General features: G+C 38.3%; 1 protein-coding gene across 1 annotated transcript; it reads right to left on the bottom strand.

The window, feature by feature from the left end:
• Positions 1-979: 979 nt before the first annotated feature.
• Positions 980-2,165, bottom strand: LOC143602630 (putative F-box protein PP2-B12). Its single transcript, XM_077079671.1, has 3 exons — positions 1,889-2,165; positions 1,574-1,692; positions 980-1,490 (listed from the first exon to the last, which is right to left on the bottom strand). Exons 1-3 carry the CDS (start codon positions 2,162-2,164, stop codon positions 980-982), a joined length of 906 nt encoding a protein of 301 aa, XP_076935786.1. The 5' UTR covers position 2,165.
• Between the last annotated feature and the right edge of the window lie 16,628 nt (positions 2,166-18,793).

Raw genomic sequence — 18,793 nt, 5'->3', positions numbered from 1 at the left:
ATTGATTGTTTATAATAATCTATCTCAGCAGTTGAGTGTACCAAAATTATGTGAAGTTAATGGACCAATTGTGTGAATCAAGTGAGATGCAAATGAATCTATGATTATGATGTACACGTGGAGACTGGAAAAATCATGAATAAGGGTTTCAAGTTTGAAGAAAGAACACAAAACAAAAACAAAGATGAAAGTTTTATTGGGTGACGGGTCAGGTGGTGACGGGTAGGTGGCAACGGGTCAAGTGGTGGCGACAGGTCAATGGCGACGGCCTAGGTGGTGGTGATGTTAGGGTTGGTGGTGGCAGGTCCGGTGGTGGTTGTGGTAGTTGCAGTTCCGGTGGGGCTTGTTTGTGGTGGTTGATTCATGGTGATGGTCGTGGTGGATGGTGGTGGCTGCCGGGAATTGGTAACGGAGGAGGAAGAAAAGGAGGAAGAAGGAGAGAAAGAATTAAATATATATTTTTAGCCTTTTTTACTGTTTTTTTATTTATTAAAATATTTTTTTAATTTAATAGGTAAAATGACTAATTTGCCCTCATGTGCAAGGCACATGACTTGATTTAACGAAGATTTTTAACCGAGTTAGGCGAAAAGGGTAAACGCTGAAGGATTTTGAAACGTAAAAGACAAAGAAGATCAATTTTAAAGATCAGGGACAACGAATGAAATTAGGGTAAAAGATAAAAATCAATTTCTGTAATTTTGTAAAAAAAAAAAATGAATAGTAAATTGAATAGTGATGGTGTAAGAATACTGATGGTGTAAGTGATAAGAAATCCTCTTTTTAATATATATACTAATTTTTTAAAGCATCCAATTTTAATAAAGAGTTTCCAACTCTCATACAGATGATGGCAACTTTTTACAATCCCACATAAACTTAATTGACATTAAGTTTCAACCAAACTGAAAAAGAGAAAGAAAATTAATATTAATATTAATAATGATGATTATTATAAAGTAAAAAAGGAAAACAAGTATCAAGTTAGAGAATGTTTAGGCCTAATCTCAATCCCTTGAATGAGAAGGCCACCCTTCCAATTCCCTCCTTTGACTTCCGTCAAACTCATTTCCAATTCACCTTCGTCACCTGATCCCTTAATATAATACTCACCAAGCTCAATCTCCATCCACCCGTCTTCCCTTTGTTTCGGCCCATTCCCATTCCCCACCCGTGCAATCACTACATTCGGGTTCATGTTTGGATACCCTCTGTGGTACATCCCCATTCGTCTTCTGGGGACCACCGGATAACGCCTACTCGGCTCACCTTCGGGGTCTAGGAACACAGTCTGGGTCTGGGTCTGGCTCTTGAGCCCGCTTATCCCAATTGAAACCTCAGCGGGTTGGTACTCGAACCCGTGGCTTTCTGATGTCGATTTGAACACCATATATGCTACGTAAAGAGTGTTTGGAGATAGCATTGAAGTACTGATCCTACCATGGACTTCAAACCAGCAAACACTTATAAGCTCCGCCACCTCATTAAACCTATACATACAATTTGCAACCAAAAATAAATATTGTTGCTTAATTGCTTTATTATGTACGTAAAAGGAGAGATTGAAGCTTACCGTGATTCGGGTAATGAAATCCATCTCCAATACCTTGGAGTGTCGCCCCAAACGATCGATAAGTCCCTTGCCGCCAACATGTAACATTTCTTGCCGGTTTGTTTGTCAAGGGAGAAGCTCTGTTTGCCAAGAGACATGACAATGATCTTTAAGTCCATAAATAAATTATAAAAGTTGGTAATTATTTTAAAAATTATGAATAGAAAATAAATATAATAATAATAAAGACAGTTAAGTTTCAGTTCTAAACCTCATTCAAATCATTAAAACTAAAACTCATTACATGATCTCAAAAAACTTAGCATAAAGCTTTACCTTATTTCCACCGTCTATAATAACCGGATGATCACAAAGCCGAAGATACAACTGCTTCTTGGAACAGTACCCTCCGTCCTCCACAATCTTGCGGTAATCCTCGGGCAAGAAACTCTCCCAAACAGCATCCCAATCCGCCGCCGACCGAAAAACCGAACACACCAAAGACAACCTGGAAGCATCTTTAGGGCTTGTCAACGACAAAGCCTTGGCTACAAACCCTTCTGGTATCGACTCAATGAAATCAGACACCAACCCACTGTCGACCTTATCCATATTATTATTATTATTATTCGACGACCGACTTCTCATAATATTATTATGAGCTAGTTATATATCAAAGTTGGTGAGTTTTTGAGTGTATATATAGGGGTCAGGATGTCAGATAGCTTAGTGGTTAAGTATATATTTTGGTCTTAAAATAAAGTGGACTTTAGTAAGGACGTTGGATCTGACGAGATACTATATGTTTAGAATATAGATATAGATATAGAGAGAAAGAGAGAAAGAGAAGAGGATATATGTAGATACAACGTGGAACATGTATGGAAGACTTTAAAGACAGAGAGACATTACACACGACAGAAAGTGGAGGATGATTCTATGTATATGTTCTATGTAAAGTCAAATGTGAGTATTTGACGGTGTTGGTTCCTTAGCGTTGGAAGTTTTTATGTTTGTCACCCTCATTAAGGTGGTGTTTGTTTTTGCTTAAAATATTTGCAGGAGGCTTATGTCTGCGGACGTGTAGACATAAGTTTTTGAAGACTGTTTGTTTTTTTTTTAAATAAGATTTGCAAACTGCTTTTATGGTCTTAAAAAAAAGCTATTGTTTAACTTCTTCACACATCTTAACATTCTACTAACACCCATTCTTAACATCCTACCAACACCCAATGTCCAACACTACCACCCATCATGCCCGCCACCACCACCACCGTTCAACACCACCTACCGTCCGCCACCACCACCACCCACCACCACCGTCCATCACCGCCACCACCCATCGTCCACTACCACCACCACCACCACCACCACCACCATCCACCACCCACCACCACCGTCCATCACCACCACCCACTCGTCGGCCACAACCATGGTCCACTACCACCACCCATCGTCCGCCACCACCACCCATCACCACCACCTATGATCCGCCACCAACACCATCCACCACCCACCACCACCGTCCACCACCACCACCACCACCACCACCACCACCCACCCGTCGGCCACAACCATCGTCCACTACCACCAACCACCGTCCGCCACCACCACCTACCATCCTCCACCAACACCGTCCACCACCCACCACCATCACCGTCCAACACCACCACCACCACCCACCGTCCGCCACCACCACCACCACCGTCCACCGGCCACCACCAACTATTTTACTAGTCTGCAGACGTTAAATGACTTCTATCTACTGTGATATGTACGATAGGTAACTAATTTTCAGCTTATGCAGACGATACCCAGTCTATAAAACAAACAATATTATATTTTCTAATTGCAAACCTTCAGACCATATTTTCAGTTGAAGACATAAAATCAGATGAAATCAGATTGCAGACAGTTTTTGTCTTAAAAACAAACAGCACCTAAGATATCTTAAAGCACTTAGACTTTACTTCGAATCATTTTTTAAAGAAGACCAAAAAGTCATTGAATTATCATTTCACTCATTATTTATATACCAAATTTCTTTTTCCTTTAAAGTTGAGCCTAAATCCAACTTTAAATTATTTTGTTTAATTTATGGATTTTCTACTGCTATGCGTGACGTATTGGTGAGTTTTTAAAAAAAGTTTTATTATGTTTTTTTTCCTTTTTTTCGCTTTCCCTTATTTTTATATAATAATTTTTTTTTGATTTATTATTAATAAATTTTAAATAGTTGTTATTAAAATCAGCTCGATTTCTAGGAGTTCATTCAAAAACAATAAATACATATGTACACCAAAACAATAAGCGTATATATACACTAAAACAATAAACACTTGTATACACCAAAACAATAAACGCATATATACACCAAAACAAGGAGTTCATACAAATAAAACAAATATAAAAAATCTATATAAACGTCCAATCGTCTGTACCGTCGTCGCCCGTAAACAGCGCATCATGAACGTCGACGTCGTCGTCGCCCCTGCCTCTGACGCCCGATGCCTGACTGGCGTTGTCCACGTCGTCGCCCCATCCGCGTCTGCTGCCTGACGTGCTCGCCTCGTGGTCAAAACTAGGTTGGGGGGGGGGGGGTACCGTGTATATCTCTCCACGCTGAATGGCTCCCAAGTAACTAACGAGCCAGCTAATCTGACGCTGCATCTGTAGCATCCCCTGCTGCATATGTAGCATGCCACGCTCAATGATCTGTAACCGGGTGTCAGTGTTGGTATCCAAACGCATAGCTCGATAAATACGGGGAACATGTTGCGGCAGCGGCTAATATCAAACAATAAAGAACGCTTAATAATTAAACGAATTAAAAAGTAACTTGAAACGACAATATAATAAACGTACCTCATCTGCGTCCAGATCAGGAGCCGCGTCCCTACCATCACCCGGATCCACGCCGCCCCCTCCTCAACATCCTCGTCGACAGGCTGGTCGAAAATCTGTACCTCCGCTGCCGCGAGTGGGGGAGGCTGGACTAAAGGCACCAGAACGTAAGGGGCGCCTGCCCCAACCTCGGTCACGAGTCGGTCGTATGGGCCTTTGGGCCCCTCAAACGACTGCACAATGTGCATGCTGGAGCAACGGCCGCAGTCCAGCGGGCGCGTAGGGATTCCTGGGATAGGTAAAGTGTCCACCTGGTCTTTGTACCCCAAAGAGATCACAAACTGGGTGACGTACGGGCCACCCAGCAAAGACGCTTGCTCTTGCTGTCGGTGGTACCCGACAAAGTAGTCTACAAACCCCCAGTTGCAGGCCGTGCCGGTCAGCAGACACCGCTAAAAAAAAAAAAGGCCACCGAGGCTGCAGTGCTCTGCGTCCTGACTACGCCCCGTAATAGACGTCGCAATCAGTATAATATAATATAATATAATATAATATAATATAATATAATATAATATAATATAATATAATATAATATAATATAATATAATATAATATAATATAATATAATATACACATGTTCACGCACCTGTGCAACGGGTCCCTAATGACGGAGACCTTTGCTTTCGTGGCCCTAGCCCCGAAACCCTCATCGCTAATCGTGCTCCACCAGATCCATAGGTCATCGTCTAGTAGCTGGTGTATGCTCTCTGTGTAAATCGGAAACCGTACATTCGCCTCCATGTATAGAGTGAGCGTGACGGCAAACTCCTCCATAGAGAGGTTGATATCGTCCCCAAACATGCGAAAATAAATCCACGTGTGACGAGGCACATGGCTGCCTCATCCGGGTCTTCACCGTACCCGTTGCGCGCGGCATGAAACAATATAATATAATAATAAATAAAATAATATTATATATTATAATATTTATAACATAGTTATCTGAAAAACTATAGATACCCAACACGTAATGTAGAGTACAACTCAAGTGTGAGCTCCCGCCTGTGGGCAACATTAATATATCGTCTCCAGGGCATACCCACACCGACGTACTCGGTCGCCCGATTCCGGACGGCACAGTTGTTAAAAAACTACCAACAGATGACCGTGTTGAAAGCGGGGCTATCCATCGGAGACGCAGATACCAGACGGAATGGTAAGTACCGTCCTGAAACTGTAGATGTGGGTAATCAACGAGGGAGCCAAGATGTCTAACTGTTACATATCATGTAAGAGTACAGAATCCCATCTTGATTACATATAACTCCCACTGAACTTCAGATTATTCCCAACCAATGCCTTTATAACTGGCAGTTACGCGACAGTGGTTGACACTTATCAAAGAATAGCCTTTAGTAAACAAAAGTTCTAATATGTATCTCAGGTCTAAGGATACTAAATGAGTATACCAGTATCAAAACATCTTATGAATAAGATCCAGGAAGATGATTTGATGCGAGTTACATCCAACGTCATTCTTAATGAGGTCTGTGAGTTTGGAAGTCAACTCCTTGAGTCCAAAGTCAGTATAATCTTAATTCAGAGTCGTTCCCATGAGTCTGACCGACTACGAATAATTTAGAATACAATATTCATGGATTAAACGTATTAAAACCGAACACAGTTATATTATTCAACATTTGCATTTAACCATTAAATCAAAAGAGAACTCAAAAGTATAACTGTTTAAATGTTCTCACATCCAAATACTAAATCAAAACAAACAACTAGCTAATTTAAGACCGATAGCATCTCTGTGATGATCATGCTTGTCCTGAGTCATCAGTTTAGTAAACGGGTCAGCTAGGTTTTGATCTGTGTCTACTTTGCTTATTATGATATCTCCTCGTTCCATTATTTCCCGAATGAGATGGAACTTCCTTAGAATGTGCTTGGCTCTGTGATGAGACCTGGGCTCTTTGGCTTGAGCAATAGCACTTGTGTTATCACAGAACACCTCGATTAGTTTATGAATACTCGAAACCACATCGAGATCAGCGATGAACTTCTTCATCCAAGCAGCCTCTTTAGCAGCATCTGATGCAGCTATGTATTTTGATTCTGTGGTAAAATCTGCCACCGCACTCTGCTTGGAGCTTTTCCAGTAAACAGCTCCTCTATTAAGAGTGAATACATATCCTGATTGTGAGCGAGAATCATCTTGGTCAGTCTTGAAGCTAGCATAAGTGTAACACCTTACAGTGAGCTCTTCTTCCACTCTCTAAACACTAAGAACATGTCCTTTGTACTTTTCAAGTATCTTAGAATGTTCTTCACAGCAGTCCAGTGGGCAATGCCAGGGTTCTGCTGAAAACGACTAGTCATGCTCAGCGCATACGAGACGTCAGGTCTAGTACATAACATTGCATACATGATGGAACCAATCGTTGAAGCATATGGAATTGCTTGCATGTGCTTAGTTTCAATATCCGTTGCCGGAGATTGCAATTTGTTCAACACGGTTCCTTTAGCCATGGGGAGTGCTCCTTTCTTGGAGTTATCCATAGAGAAGCGTGCCATTACTTTGTTTATGTATTTACTTTGACTCAGCCCTAGAAGCCGCTTAGACCTATCTCGGTAGATCTTGATTCCTAGAATATAAGCATCTTCACCAAGATCTTTCATTTCGAAACAAGATCCCAACAGGTTCTTTACTTCTTTAAGCATAGGGATGTTATTTTTAATGATCAGTATATCATCCACATATAGGATGAGGAATGATAAGTGCTCCCTCTAGCCTTTCTGTAAACACAAGGCTCATCTTCATTTTTGATAAAACAAAACTCTTTGATTTTCTCATCAAAATGAAGAGTCCAACTGCGAGATGCCTGTTTAAGTCCATAAATGGACTTATTCAGTTTGCACACCATGTTTGGATATTTAGGATCGACAAACCTTTAGGCTAAACCATATAGACATCTTCAGAAAGGTGTCCATTAAGAAAAGCAGTTTTGACATCCATTTGCCATATCTCTTACTCATAGTACACGGCTACGACAAGTAATATCCTTATCGACTTAGTCATAGCAACGGGCGAGAAGGTTTCATCATAATCAATACCCTGAGTTTGAGTAAAACCTTTCGCGACTAGCCGTGCTTTATAAGTCTGTACATTTCCATGCATGTCAGTTTTCTTCTTGAAAATCCACTTGCTCCCTACTGCCCGACTCTCGAGGGATAGCTCAACCAAGTTTCAGACTTGATTGTCACGCATAGATTGCATCTCGGCGTTCATAGCATCTTGCCATTTCTCAGATTCCGGATCTAAGATAGCAGATTTGTAATTAGTAGGTTCGTCGCTTGACTCGTCTACTAAGAGGACCTCGGAACCATCTAGATGCCATAGGTATTTAGAGTTTGGTACGCGAGTCCTATTACTTCGCAAAAGCTTGTGTTCATGTCCGATGTATCAGAAACAACAATTTGTTGATAAGATGTTCCAACTTCCTCAGCGGTAGTTTGTAGTTCTTGAATTTCTTCAAGATTGACAATATTATCTCCAGTTCCTTGATCGAGAATTTCCTTCTCGAGGAAGTGGCCCTTCCTTTTGATAGAAATCGCATTTATATCCGACGAAAACAACTTTTACACTGCGAGGATCGAGCTTATCACCAGAATCACTAGTGACATAAGCATCACATCCCCATACTCTAAGGAAAGAAAAATTGGGTTTTCGCCCATGCCATATCTCATATGGGGGTTTGCTTACCTTTTTAGTTGGAGCCAGATTGACAATGCGGGTGACGGTCTAAAGGGCAAAGCTCCAAAAGGAGTAAGGCTAGTTAGTTCTACACATCATCAATCGGACCATGTTTAGCAAGGTTCAATTTATCCTCTCGCTCACACCATTGTGTTAGGGTGTGCCGGGTGGAGTGAGCTATGAAACAATTCCACGCTCTTTCAGATAATGTATGAATTCTGAGCTGAGATACTATCCGCGTCGATCTGATCGAAGCATTTTAATAGTTTTCCCAAGTTAGTTTTCCACTTCGTTTTGAAACTCTTTGAACTTTTCAAAAGTTTCATGCTTGTGTTTCATAAGATACACATAAGCATATCGGCTGTAATCGTCAATAAAAGAAACGAAGTATCTTTCATGATTCCTAGACATGGTTCTAAGAGGACCGCATACATCATTATGTATGATTCCCTGCAGATCCTTTGCTCGTTCATTCTTATGAGTGAAGGAGCATTTGGCAAGTTTACCAGCTAAACAAGATTCGCAGTCATCAAAAGATTCCGGTCCTGTGGATTCAAGAATCCCTTCGGATTGGAGTCTCTTGACTCGTGCCTTGCTTATGTGGCCAAGTCGGCAATGCCATAGAAATGTATCACTGATGCCAGATTTGATACGTTCAGAAAGATTATATACATTATTGTTTATTTGAACATCAACTTCATAAATACCATTTCGAGGTTTAGCCTCAAAATAAAAGATATTATTCAAGTAGGCAGAAATAGCAATACTATTAAAAACATACTTAAATCCTTGTTCAAATAGTGAAGAAACTGAAATAATGTTTCTGGTCAAACCAGGTGCAAACAAACAGTTATCCTAAGTAACTACAAGGCCAGACAGACAAGCAAAATGATATGTGCCAGTTGCAAGAACTGGGACTCTCTTCCCATCACCAACGATGAGTTCCATGCTACCTTGTTTTATCTTCTTCTAGTTTTCAGGCTCTTGCAAGACATTAACGATATGGTAACCACATCCGGTATCAAATACCCATGTTTTGCTAGAGATAGTGAAAAGTTCAATAACATAAATAGAAATACCTTTAGAGGAGCTTTCGTCATTGGTCCTCTGCCTTTTCAGCTCAGCAAGGTAGTCGTTACAGTTACGTTTCCAGTGTCCCATTTTGTTGCACTTGTAGCACTGGCGCTCCTTAGGAGGATGCGGTGGTACCTTTGCAACACCTTTGTTAGTGTTGGTGGCAGACCTGACAGCAAAAGTAGCCTTCTTCTTGCCTTTACCGTTATGACCCCGATTCTTGGGTTTAGGCTTGACGACATCAGCAGATCGAACCATAAGAACTTGATTGTTTTTAGCGGGAATAGTCATCTCAGCCATCTTGAGCATTCCATGAATCTCCGACATTGACTTCACCCAGCCATTCATATTGAAATTCCTTACGAACTGGTCGTAAGAGCTGGGAAGAGAGTTCATGATGAAATCCGCTGCCATTTCATTTGACAGGGATAATCAAGTTTCCTTAGTTGTTCGATGTACACTTTCATCTTGAAGACATGCGCACTAACAGGTGATCTCTGTTCCATTCTGCAGCTGATGAGCTGTTTCATGGTGTCATAGCGTTCTTGATGGGCTTGTTTCTGGAACATGCTCTTTAAGTTGCTCAAGCATCTCATAGGTACTAAAATCTTCCAAGCCTTTAGTAAGCTCGTAAGACATGGTGGCTAGCATGATACAGGCGACTTCAGCCGAGTCATCCATATGCTTGTCAAAAACCCTCTTGGCGTCAGCAGTATTGTTTTCAGGCTCGGTGGGAACAGGTCCATCGAGAACATAGCACTTCTTTGCCATCTTGAGAACAAGTCCCAAGTTGCGGTGCCACTCTAGAAAGTTGGTGCCATTCAACTTTTCTTTCTCAAGGATAGCCTTGAGGGTGAATGAGGAGCTATTATCAGTAGACATTAGTTTAAATAAGCAAAAGTAAATTTTAATTAGTATTTTTGATGTTTTAATCCTATTATTAATGACCCAATAACATTAGTAAATAGGAACTTGAGAATCTAGCTTCCAGTTACTAATGGCAGCTATAGCACACAACATTAGTAAGTGGTTAGGCAGACAGACAACGATTGCCAATTGTGAATAGAGCACAACTCTAGTTTATGAGGCCTATTAAGACAACATTTGCCTAAGTAGATACGTTTGGCCTCATCTATGCCCACCTTAGACTATAGACAGCTATAGCACGTAACAAGAGAGTAAAGTAATAGTCGCCCTAGTATAGTCAGTCACTTGTGAAAGAACCGGATGTGTCAACGAAACCCTTTCACCTTGAAGGGATAGGCTAGAATTCAAGTGCTGTGCTGTAGCTCCAAACACTTGAAGTTTCGTAGTATGCCTCAAGTGTGACTTATAGTAAGATGGCATAGACTATTGATTTAAAATTGGGATTAATTTTAAATATATTACCGAATAGAGTAAAGGTCCAGTTTTACTTTATTGATCGGGACAATTTGATGAACCCTTTCATCTCTCAGGACACTTAGTTTTATATAACCTATTAAAACTAAGTTTGCCGCGATAACACTAACCAATTTTAAGTTAATAGTTTTACCTATTAAGTTATTATTAATGGAAAATTAAATTTAGTTTAATTTTGCCAAATTTTAGGAACGTGTTCGTGTCATGAACAAGACGTAGATCGATATCTATAAACGTGAAGGTGTGAAATCCCTAAACGTGATCGAAAACAACAAGATATATCATTATCTTCTCTCTATTTCTCGTATATATCAAGGTTTACAACAAGATATGACTAATAACTGTACATATACGTTCTGGACCAAAGAGCTATGAAAACATATGTCAAAATCACTATTTATAGGGTGATAAGATGAATTTTGGCGCATATGTTTTCCCCCAGCGCATAAGTTCTCAACGGATATGTCTTCAGTGTATATGTTATACTCTAGAAAAACAGAAAACTGTTTTGGGCATAACTTCTTCGTTATAGCTCTGTTTTACGTGCCATTTTCGCCCACGTGCTCGTATTCAAATTCTCTATCACTCCATATAATAATATCTTCATTTTAACTCCATCTAAAATGATCAAACTTTTAGCTCCTTTTAAGCTCCGCGAATCTTCATTTGATAAAGACGAAAGCAATAGACGTATGCACTAACAGACTCCCCCTCGGATATTGCCGAGTCTTTCCATTCAAATTAAGTGCTTTAACATTTTAGCTCTGGGCATCGCTTGTCTTCTCAACACATCTCTTTCAAATTATCAATTCCTTCCTTAAGTGCAAAGAACATTTGACGTCAAGCTTCAATCAATTGTTTAAACATTATCGTATTTGTTTGTATAGTCTTTACACTTTCCAGAACTGAACTTCAATGATTCTCCCCCATAATTCTTGATATTCTAACAGACTCCACCTTAAGCTTCATATCTTGATGGGACCTGTTACTCATGAGGATTGTAAGTTGAAAATCTTAATTCACAATATAAGCATACTCTAATACTCGTAAAGATTTTTCAACCGTTTGACAATTTACCACCACAAACATCAACAAAAAGTTGTTTATCAAGTCCAAATTAATGATCTTTAAAAACACTAACTTTTAAGTATGTTTCAATTGATTTTATAAAATTTTGTATTCTAACATCAACAGTCGAAAATATAACGGAAAAATAAAATCTTTTTGGTTTTATGAAAAACGATAAAGACAGTAAACAAATGAACTTCAAAGCTACTTGCAAACATGTAAACCATTACATATTTTTGTGAGTTTGGGCAGGAAATCATATTGACCAAATTGTCCTTCCATCACAGTTTTATTTTCAGCGTTTATTATGACTGGTGTTAAGTCAGTCATTGGTATTGTTGTCCATTTAAACCTTCCAAACAAATGATTCAGGAATTTCAATGATACATTTAATTAGTTCAATTAAGCAAGAATCTTATGTGGACCCCACCTATCAGACATAATTTGTATATCTTTATACAGTGAGTCTTTCACATGTATACTTTTTCACTATTTACTTAAAATCGATTAGATGTGACTCATGCAAAAATAATAAAACAAAACAATTCAGAACGTTAAAATTTTCCCTTAAGATCGGTATTACTACACGCAGATAAGGTTCCATTTTAACAAAAATAAAAAGATAAAATAAGTTGAAGTTTTATAAGGCTTTAACAATCAGGTCGGAAAATACCATAGTATCGCGCGGAGAAAGTCCAAAGCTTTATACGAAACACCAAGAAAATAATGCAGAATATCAAAATCTTAACCTTCAGGTCGGATAATCTTATCGCGCAGAAGAAGATCCAAGATTTGAATAAAAATAAAGAAAAAATTAAGTTGAATTTCTTTGCAAAATAAAATAAAAACTAAGTTGAATTTCTTTGCAAAATGAACACATGCACACACAACAATCTTTAAACTTTTCTTGTTTCTTAAAGCAGATATTAACTAAACTTCAAGATATTAATCCACTAGATTCGGCTGTATTTAGGTTTATATCACTTAATTTTCCTTACATGTTTGTTTTAAAGGCCTATCAATGCACTAATACATTTAAGTACACAACCTTTTATGCCTACTTTTTGCCAGATTTGGGACAAGATGATCAATGTACTATCATCTTCCCTTTTTGCTTCAAAAACTCATTTTCAAGGAGCAATATTTTTCAATGTTTTTGAGTTTTTAGCATTTTTGAATGTTTTTGACTTTTTATATTTTTGAATTTTTTTTTGTTTTTCTAGAAATTTTTACTCCCCCTAAAATCAAAAACATTATCAAAAATAAACTTGACTGTTCGATGTGGTCTACAGATATTTTTAGATCACTTTTAGTTAATTACAATGGCAGCCTCATTAACAAGAATAAACAGTTAAACAATTCATAATGGACATGAAAAGCAAACCGTAATGAGCTCCATCTTTCTAGATTTTTGTATTTGCCCCGCCCTCCATTGATTTGGCAACGTTTAGCACAACCATGCTGCTCCAATGATAGACATTCTGACTTATGGGAGCCCCTGCACATACAGTTTAAGAAAACAAAGAAATCCAAGCCCGCTTGGTCTTGGACCTCATGACATTTTCAAAATTCTCAACAGCTTTAGGAGTTTCAGACAAATGTGTTACAATAGAATGCTTGTTGTCTGAACACTCAGAATTAACATTTAAACCATTTGATTTTTCTAAAGTTTTGGATTTTACAGATCTGACAATGTTATCCGAACTTTCAGAACCAGACTCTTTTTCAACAAAATCTTGGTTTGATTTGACATTTGAGTCCTTTTTCTTAATGATCCAATGATATAACGTTGATTTGGATCTTTTGACATAAAATTTCAAAATCTCAAACCTTTTAACATCACAATCTTTCAAATCAACAACCTTAATAAATTTAGGTTTGATATTTGAATTGACAATTGAGCTTGTATTTTTAAATTTTGAATTTTGAAATTTTTGTTTTTCTGTTTTTGAACTTTCCTGGTTGATTTTAAATGTAACAACATCTGGTTTTTGAATGTAGGCGAACTTAGGACTCTTCTTATAACAAGGAGATTCCTCCGTTTGTTACGTTTGACTTTTTGAACAAAGAAATCCTTATTGGATTGATTTTCATACTGGATTTCTTTCTCGCTCTTAGATATCGTACCATGTACGAATTCAACCTTATTAACAAATTTTTTGTGGTTACCATGATTGTGCTTATAACGATTAGGACACACAAAAGACACATGCCCTACTTCGTTACAGTTAAAGCATCTCCTCCGGTCAACAAACTTTCTAACCAGAGGTTCTTGAACACAATCATGCCCAGTTTTCTTATTTTCAGATTTTAGAGGCTCAGGGGAACTTGGGGTTGGAACTTGCTTATACCCTAAACCATGATCATTATAACCATAGACAATTTCCCCTGATATTTCATCTTTACTTGTCGGTTTAGGGAGAATATTGTCCAGGAGGTGAGATGCTACTTTGAAACTGTTAAGCTTCAAATCAACCTTTTCATTAAGAGTTTGTTTTAACATCAAAATTGTTTTCTCATTTTGATCAATCTTTCCCCCCAGTGCCTTTTCACATGTTTGAAGCTTAGCATAAGCTTCCTTAATATGCTTAAGCTCATTTAGTAAAGAGTCGTTGTGAGTTTTTAACATTTTATTCTCCACATCTTTTTCTAAACATTCTTTATGAAGTAACTCACATTTTTCACATGACTTTACGTTATGAATGTTTAACGACTCATGATTAGACTCTGATTTGATTTTAACATGATAATGAGAAGAAGGTTCAGAGTGTACCTCAAATAGCTTAACCTCTTCGACTTTCACAGTCGGGATATCTAAACTTTCTATTTTAACTTGATTGAGAATAGGCTCAGTTCCCTTAGCTCCAACAGCATCTTCCTCAACTTCATCCTCAACCTTAATTTCCCTCAATTCCAATTTCAGAGGATCACAAGTAGACTAACACCATGATTCCAAAACCAATTCTTCATCGAACTCTGAATCACTATGATTATCGAACTTTGGAGTATTTTCAAATTCTGGCAGTAATAGTTCTTCAGATTTGACAATCTTTTCAGCAAGTTGATCAATCATTTCAAACTTTTCAGACTGGTCATTTTGAACTTCAATCTCATCATCAACCTTCACAACCTTCTTAGAATCTTCAATTACTTTGTGCATCATTAGCTTCTCGATGAATCGGGAGAGATTATATGTGTTGGGGTTTGATTGTATTGACAAAATGATTATACCCAAATCTTCAGGTGAAGTTTCAATGAGTATATCGGCCAACCTATCAATGTATTCGAACTCTCGTCTCACAATCCCGATATGCTTCATTTCGCTCACAAGCTTGCAATATCTTTCGATTAAACGATCAAATGATTCTCCAGTCATCATCTCAAAATCAACAAATTCTTTCTTCAAAACGTGTCTTCTTGATGTAACTTCAACGTTAAACAAACTCGAAAATTCCATTTTGAAAATTTTTGTATTCTTAATTCAACAAATTTCAGCAACGTTTTGGTTCGTTTCAGCCTGTTTTCGGACTTAAACAGTTCGTTTCAGCAATTTTAGCGCGAAAACATGTTTCAGCTCATTTAACAGCAGTTCAGCACGTTAAACAGTTCGTTTAAGCAAAGTTTTCAGCAATTTTAGCACGTTTTAACGCAAAAACAGCATGTTCAGCTCGTATTTAAGCAAAATTCAGCAACGAATCAGCAAGTTTTAAGTTTGTTTCAGCCAAAAACAACACGTTTAAGCACTTTTGGCACGTTTTTAGCGAGTGCCAGCAATTTCTCAGTTCGTTTCAGCACTTAACAGCGCGTTTTCAGCGGTTTCAGCGAGTTTTGGCACTAAAGCGGCCTGTTTCAGCAAATTTCAGCTCGTTTTCGGTTCGTTTCAGCACTTAACAGCGCGTTTCGGCCCGTTTTGACAGCAATCAGCAACAAAAACAGCTCAATTTTAACGCCAAAACAGCAGCAAACAACTCATTTACTCTTCAATTTAAGAAATGGCCAAACTGCCCTTTGGCTCGAAAATGGTTTGTTTGCAATTTTTCAAAACCAAAACTATAAATGCATCAGCAACGTTGACTTACCGAAGTCAAAACAGCAGCAATAACAACGTGCAGCAACTATGTATCAGGCAGAAAGTAACACCGAATGCTCGAGTAATAGAAAACACGTCAAGGGAACACCGAAATAGCTTTTCATGTGTATGAACCGGATACGAACACGGAACACTGATTGTATGAACCAAATTTCTGATATGCAAAAACTGAACTTGAACCGTATGACAGGAATCCAAAAAAGATACGGAACGAATGACAATAATAACACGGTTACGGAAATTTCAGTTTCCACCATATAAGTTTGTTATGAGGAGATCGGAAACGGAAACTGAAATAGATTTCGAACGTTAACAAACTGAATTGAATTGAAAGAAGTTACGAAGTTTTTGGTGAACAGAAAACGTTGTTATGATCGGAGAATTCTTGTTACGATAGTCGGAATTGATGAATTACAACAACGAACAATGGAATATGTGACGTCATCATCATCTAATCTCAATGAATACGTATCAACTCACAACGAAGAACACCAAACTCATCAGAAAATTTTGTTGCTCGCCGGAAAACCTAGCCGGAAAAACGAAAACGGCCGGAAAAAGTTGTTGTGCCACCGGAAAAACAGTTACCCGGAAAAAGTTTGTTACGTGAAGAATCTGTTACGAGAACTTCAAAATTCTCTACAAATCTGATTAAGCCACATCCATGGCTGCCGTGACGTAAAAAAATTTGAAATAAAATTGTCTCGAATCTATAACAATGAACGTAATAAAATCTGAATTGAATCAAGCTCTTAACAATGGAGGCATCGTCGGAGAATTCATTATACTGCTGAAAACGAATTCAATACCGGAATCTTCGCCGGAAAATTTTGGTGTTGCCAGAAAAACGAACTTAATCGGAAAATATGGTTAGGCTCGCCGGGAAAAACGGTTTTCAAGCCGAAACAACAAATCGAACACAAATTCAATCCCAAACACACTCGTAGATGAATTCTAAACAGTTGTAAACGTAAAACATCAACCGATTTTGATCCGAATCAACCGTAATTCGAACCGATGAACACAAACACACGGAATAAAAATTTAACGTGTTAGAATCAATGTTTAAGCACGAGATTCAATGATTAGATGTAGAAACGAGCAACTATTAAGCAGGAGATTAACGATCCGAAACGAACTTTTTAACGAGTTGAGAAATAGATCGAATCTTGACATGAAACGAATGTATCTTGTTATTTTCTTCCGATATCGAGCACCAAAGCTCTGATACACTTTTAGGAACGTGTTCGTGTCGTGAACAAGATGTAGATCGATATCTATAAACGTGAAGGTGCGGAATCCCTAAACGTGATTGAAAACAACAAGATATCTCATTATCTTCTCTCAATTTCTCGTATATATCAAGGTTTACAACAAGAATGACAAATATCTGTACATATACGTTCTGGACCAAAGAGCTATGAAAACGTATGTCAAAATCACTATTTATAGGGTGATAAGATGAATTTTGGCGCATATGTTTCCCCCCAGCGCATAAGTTCTCAACGGATATGTCTTCAGTGTATATGTTATACTCTAGAAAAACAGAAAACTGTTTTGGGCATAACTTCTTCGTTATAGCTCCGTTTTACGTGCCGTTTTCGCCCACATGCTCGTATTCAAATTATCTATCACTCCATATAATAATATCTTCATTTTAACTCCATCTAAAATGATCAAACTTTTAGCTCCTTTTAAGCTCCGTGAATCTTCATTTAATAAAGACGAAAGCAACAGACGTATGCACTAACACAAAACATGATTGGTTAATTTATTTTAAGATATTTGGTATTAGGTTGGTGGTATTATAACCTATTATAATTAAGCAAGCAACCACAATAGCAAATAAGAATATGTAAATCCTAAATGGCCAAGATTAGTGATTGATCTTGCTAGAGCCTATTAGCAAGATCAATCGGGTCAAGGGGTCACAACACAAAACAACCACAAGGATGGACTGTTGGTGCATCCTGTCATCTTTGGTAACTCCGACTGACTTCAAGAGTGTTGGTGCATTTTGTGACCGTCGCTATGCAATTCTGTTAAGCGAAAACGAAGTACGAAGTTAGGACAACTTCGCCATAGGCGAAGTTGTAACAACTTCTGCCATAGGCTAAGTTAGAACAACTTCGCCATAGGCGAAGTTATAACAACTTCACCTACTGGCCCAAGCCCAAGCCCGCGAAGTTGTTTCGATATATATATACGTGTCTTGTTTAGGTTTGTTAATTCAGAAAGTAAGAGTGTTTTTGTGTTCAGTTTATTTGTCTAGAGAGAAACCGAGAGGGAGAGTCGTGTGGGACGACCCGAGGTAGAGCTCACCTCGGGTCGGCCGTCATTTGTTTTCGTGTTTGGTATGTAATGCGTTTCGGTTATTATATAAAAGATCTGCAGATGTGTTTATCCCGTTCGTGTGTTTGTTAGTGTATGTGTTTGTGTGTAATCGTGTTCTTCGTCTTCTACACCATAAACGAGTCTAGGAGGATTCCGCACTCCTAGACCTCGTGCGGATCTCGTATCGATCGGCGACGACCCACGGGGACTTACAAAGAGCTTCATGAACTCGTCTTCGGTTTTCCTTCTGGTCTTCTTCATTACAAAATTACACTAATACAAGTAATGAAAAACTAAACCCTATCTATTACAATTTTGAACCATCAAGGTGGCCAAAAATCATAAACTAAAACCGAAAACTAAATACAACTTTTGAACCATCCATATGGCCAAAATAAAAAATCATTCAACCAAACAAACAAGGTCGGGCCAGATTTACATATTCAACGAAAAATAAGTCGGGCAATATTTTGATCAAATAAAATAAATAAAATTTTGACCAAACTAAAATTGCCCTAATATTTTATCTAGATCAAAAACGTCAAATACCTTGAAGTTTATAACGTAGAACCGGTGAAAATACCGGATTCGACTCGTATGTTGTAATTAAGGATCTGATACCACTGTTGGGTTTCAGTGGTGATCAGTTAAAATTTTGTTTATTAAAACC

This window comes from Bidens hawaiensis, unplaced genomic scaffold, assembly GCF_021521415.1.
Source record: "Bidens hawaiensis isolate Kalapana, Puna unplaced genomic scaffold, B.hawaiensis_p1.1 tig00059269_1, whole genome shotgun sequence".
NCBI lineage: Eukaryota > Viridiplantae > Streptophyta > Magnoliopsida > Asterales > Asteraceae > Bidens > Bidens hawaiensis.
This window is presented reverse-complemented; position numbering and strand designations above follow the sequence as displayed.

Bases quoted from the DNA above. Each gene is read 5' to 3' on its own strand.
- LOC143602630 (XM_077079671.1), bottom strand. From the start codon at position 2,164: ATGGATAAGGTCGACAGTGGGTTGGTGTCTGATTTCATTGAGTCGATA. The intron at 1,693-1,888 runs GTAAAGCTTTAT...CTTGGCAAACAG, and splicing joins TTATAGACGGTGGAAATAAG to AGCTTCTCCCTTGACAAACA. The intron at 1,491-1,573 runs GTAAGCTTCAAT...TTGTATGTATAG, and splicing joins ATTTCATTACCCGAATCACG to GTTTAATGAGGTGGCGGAGC.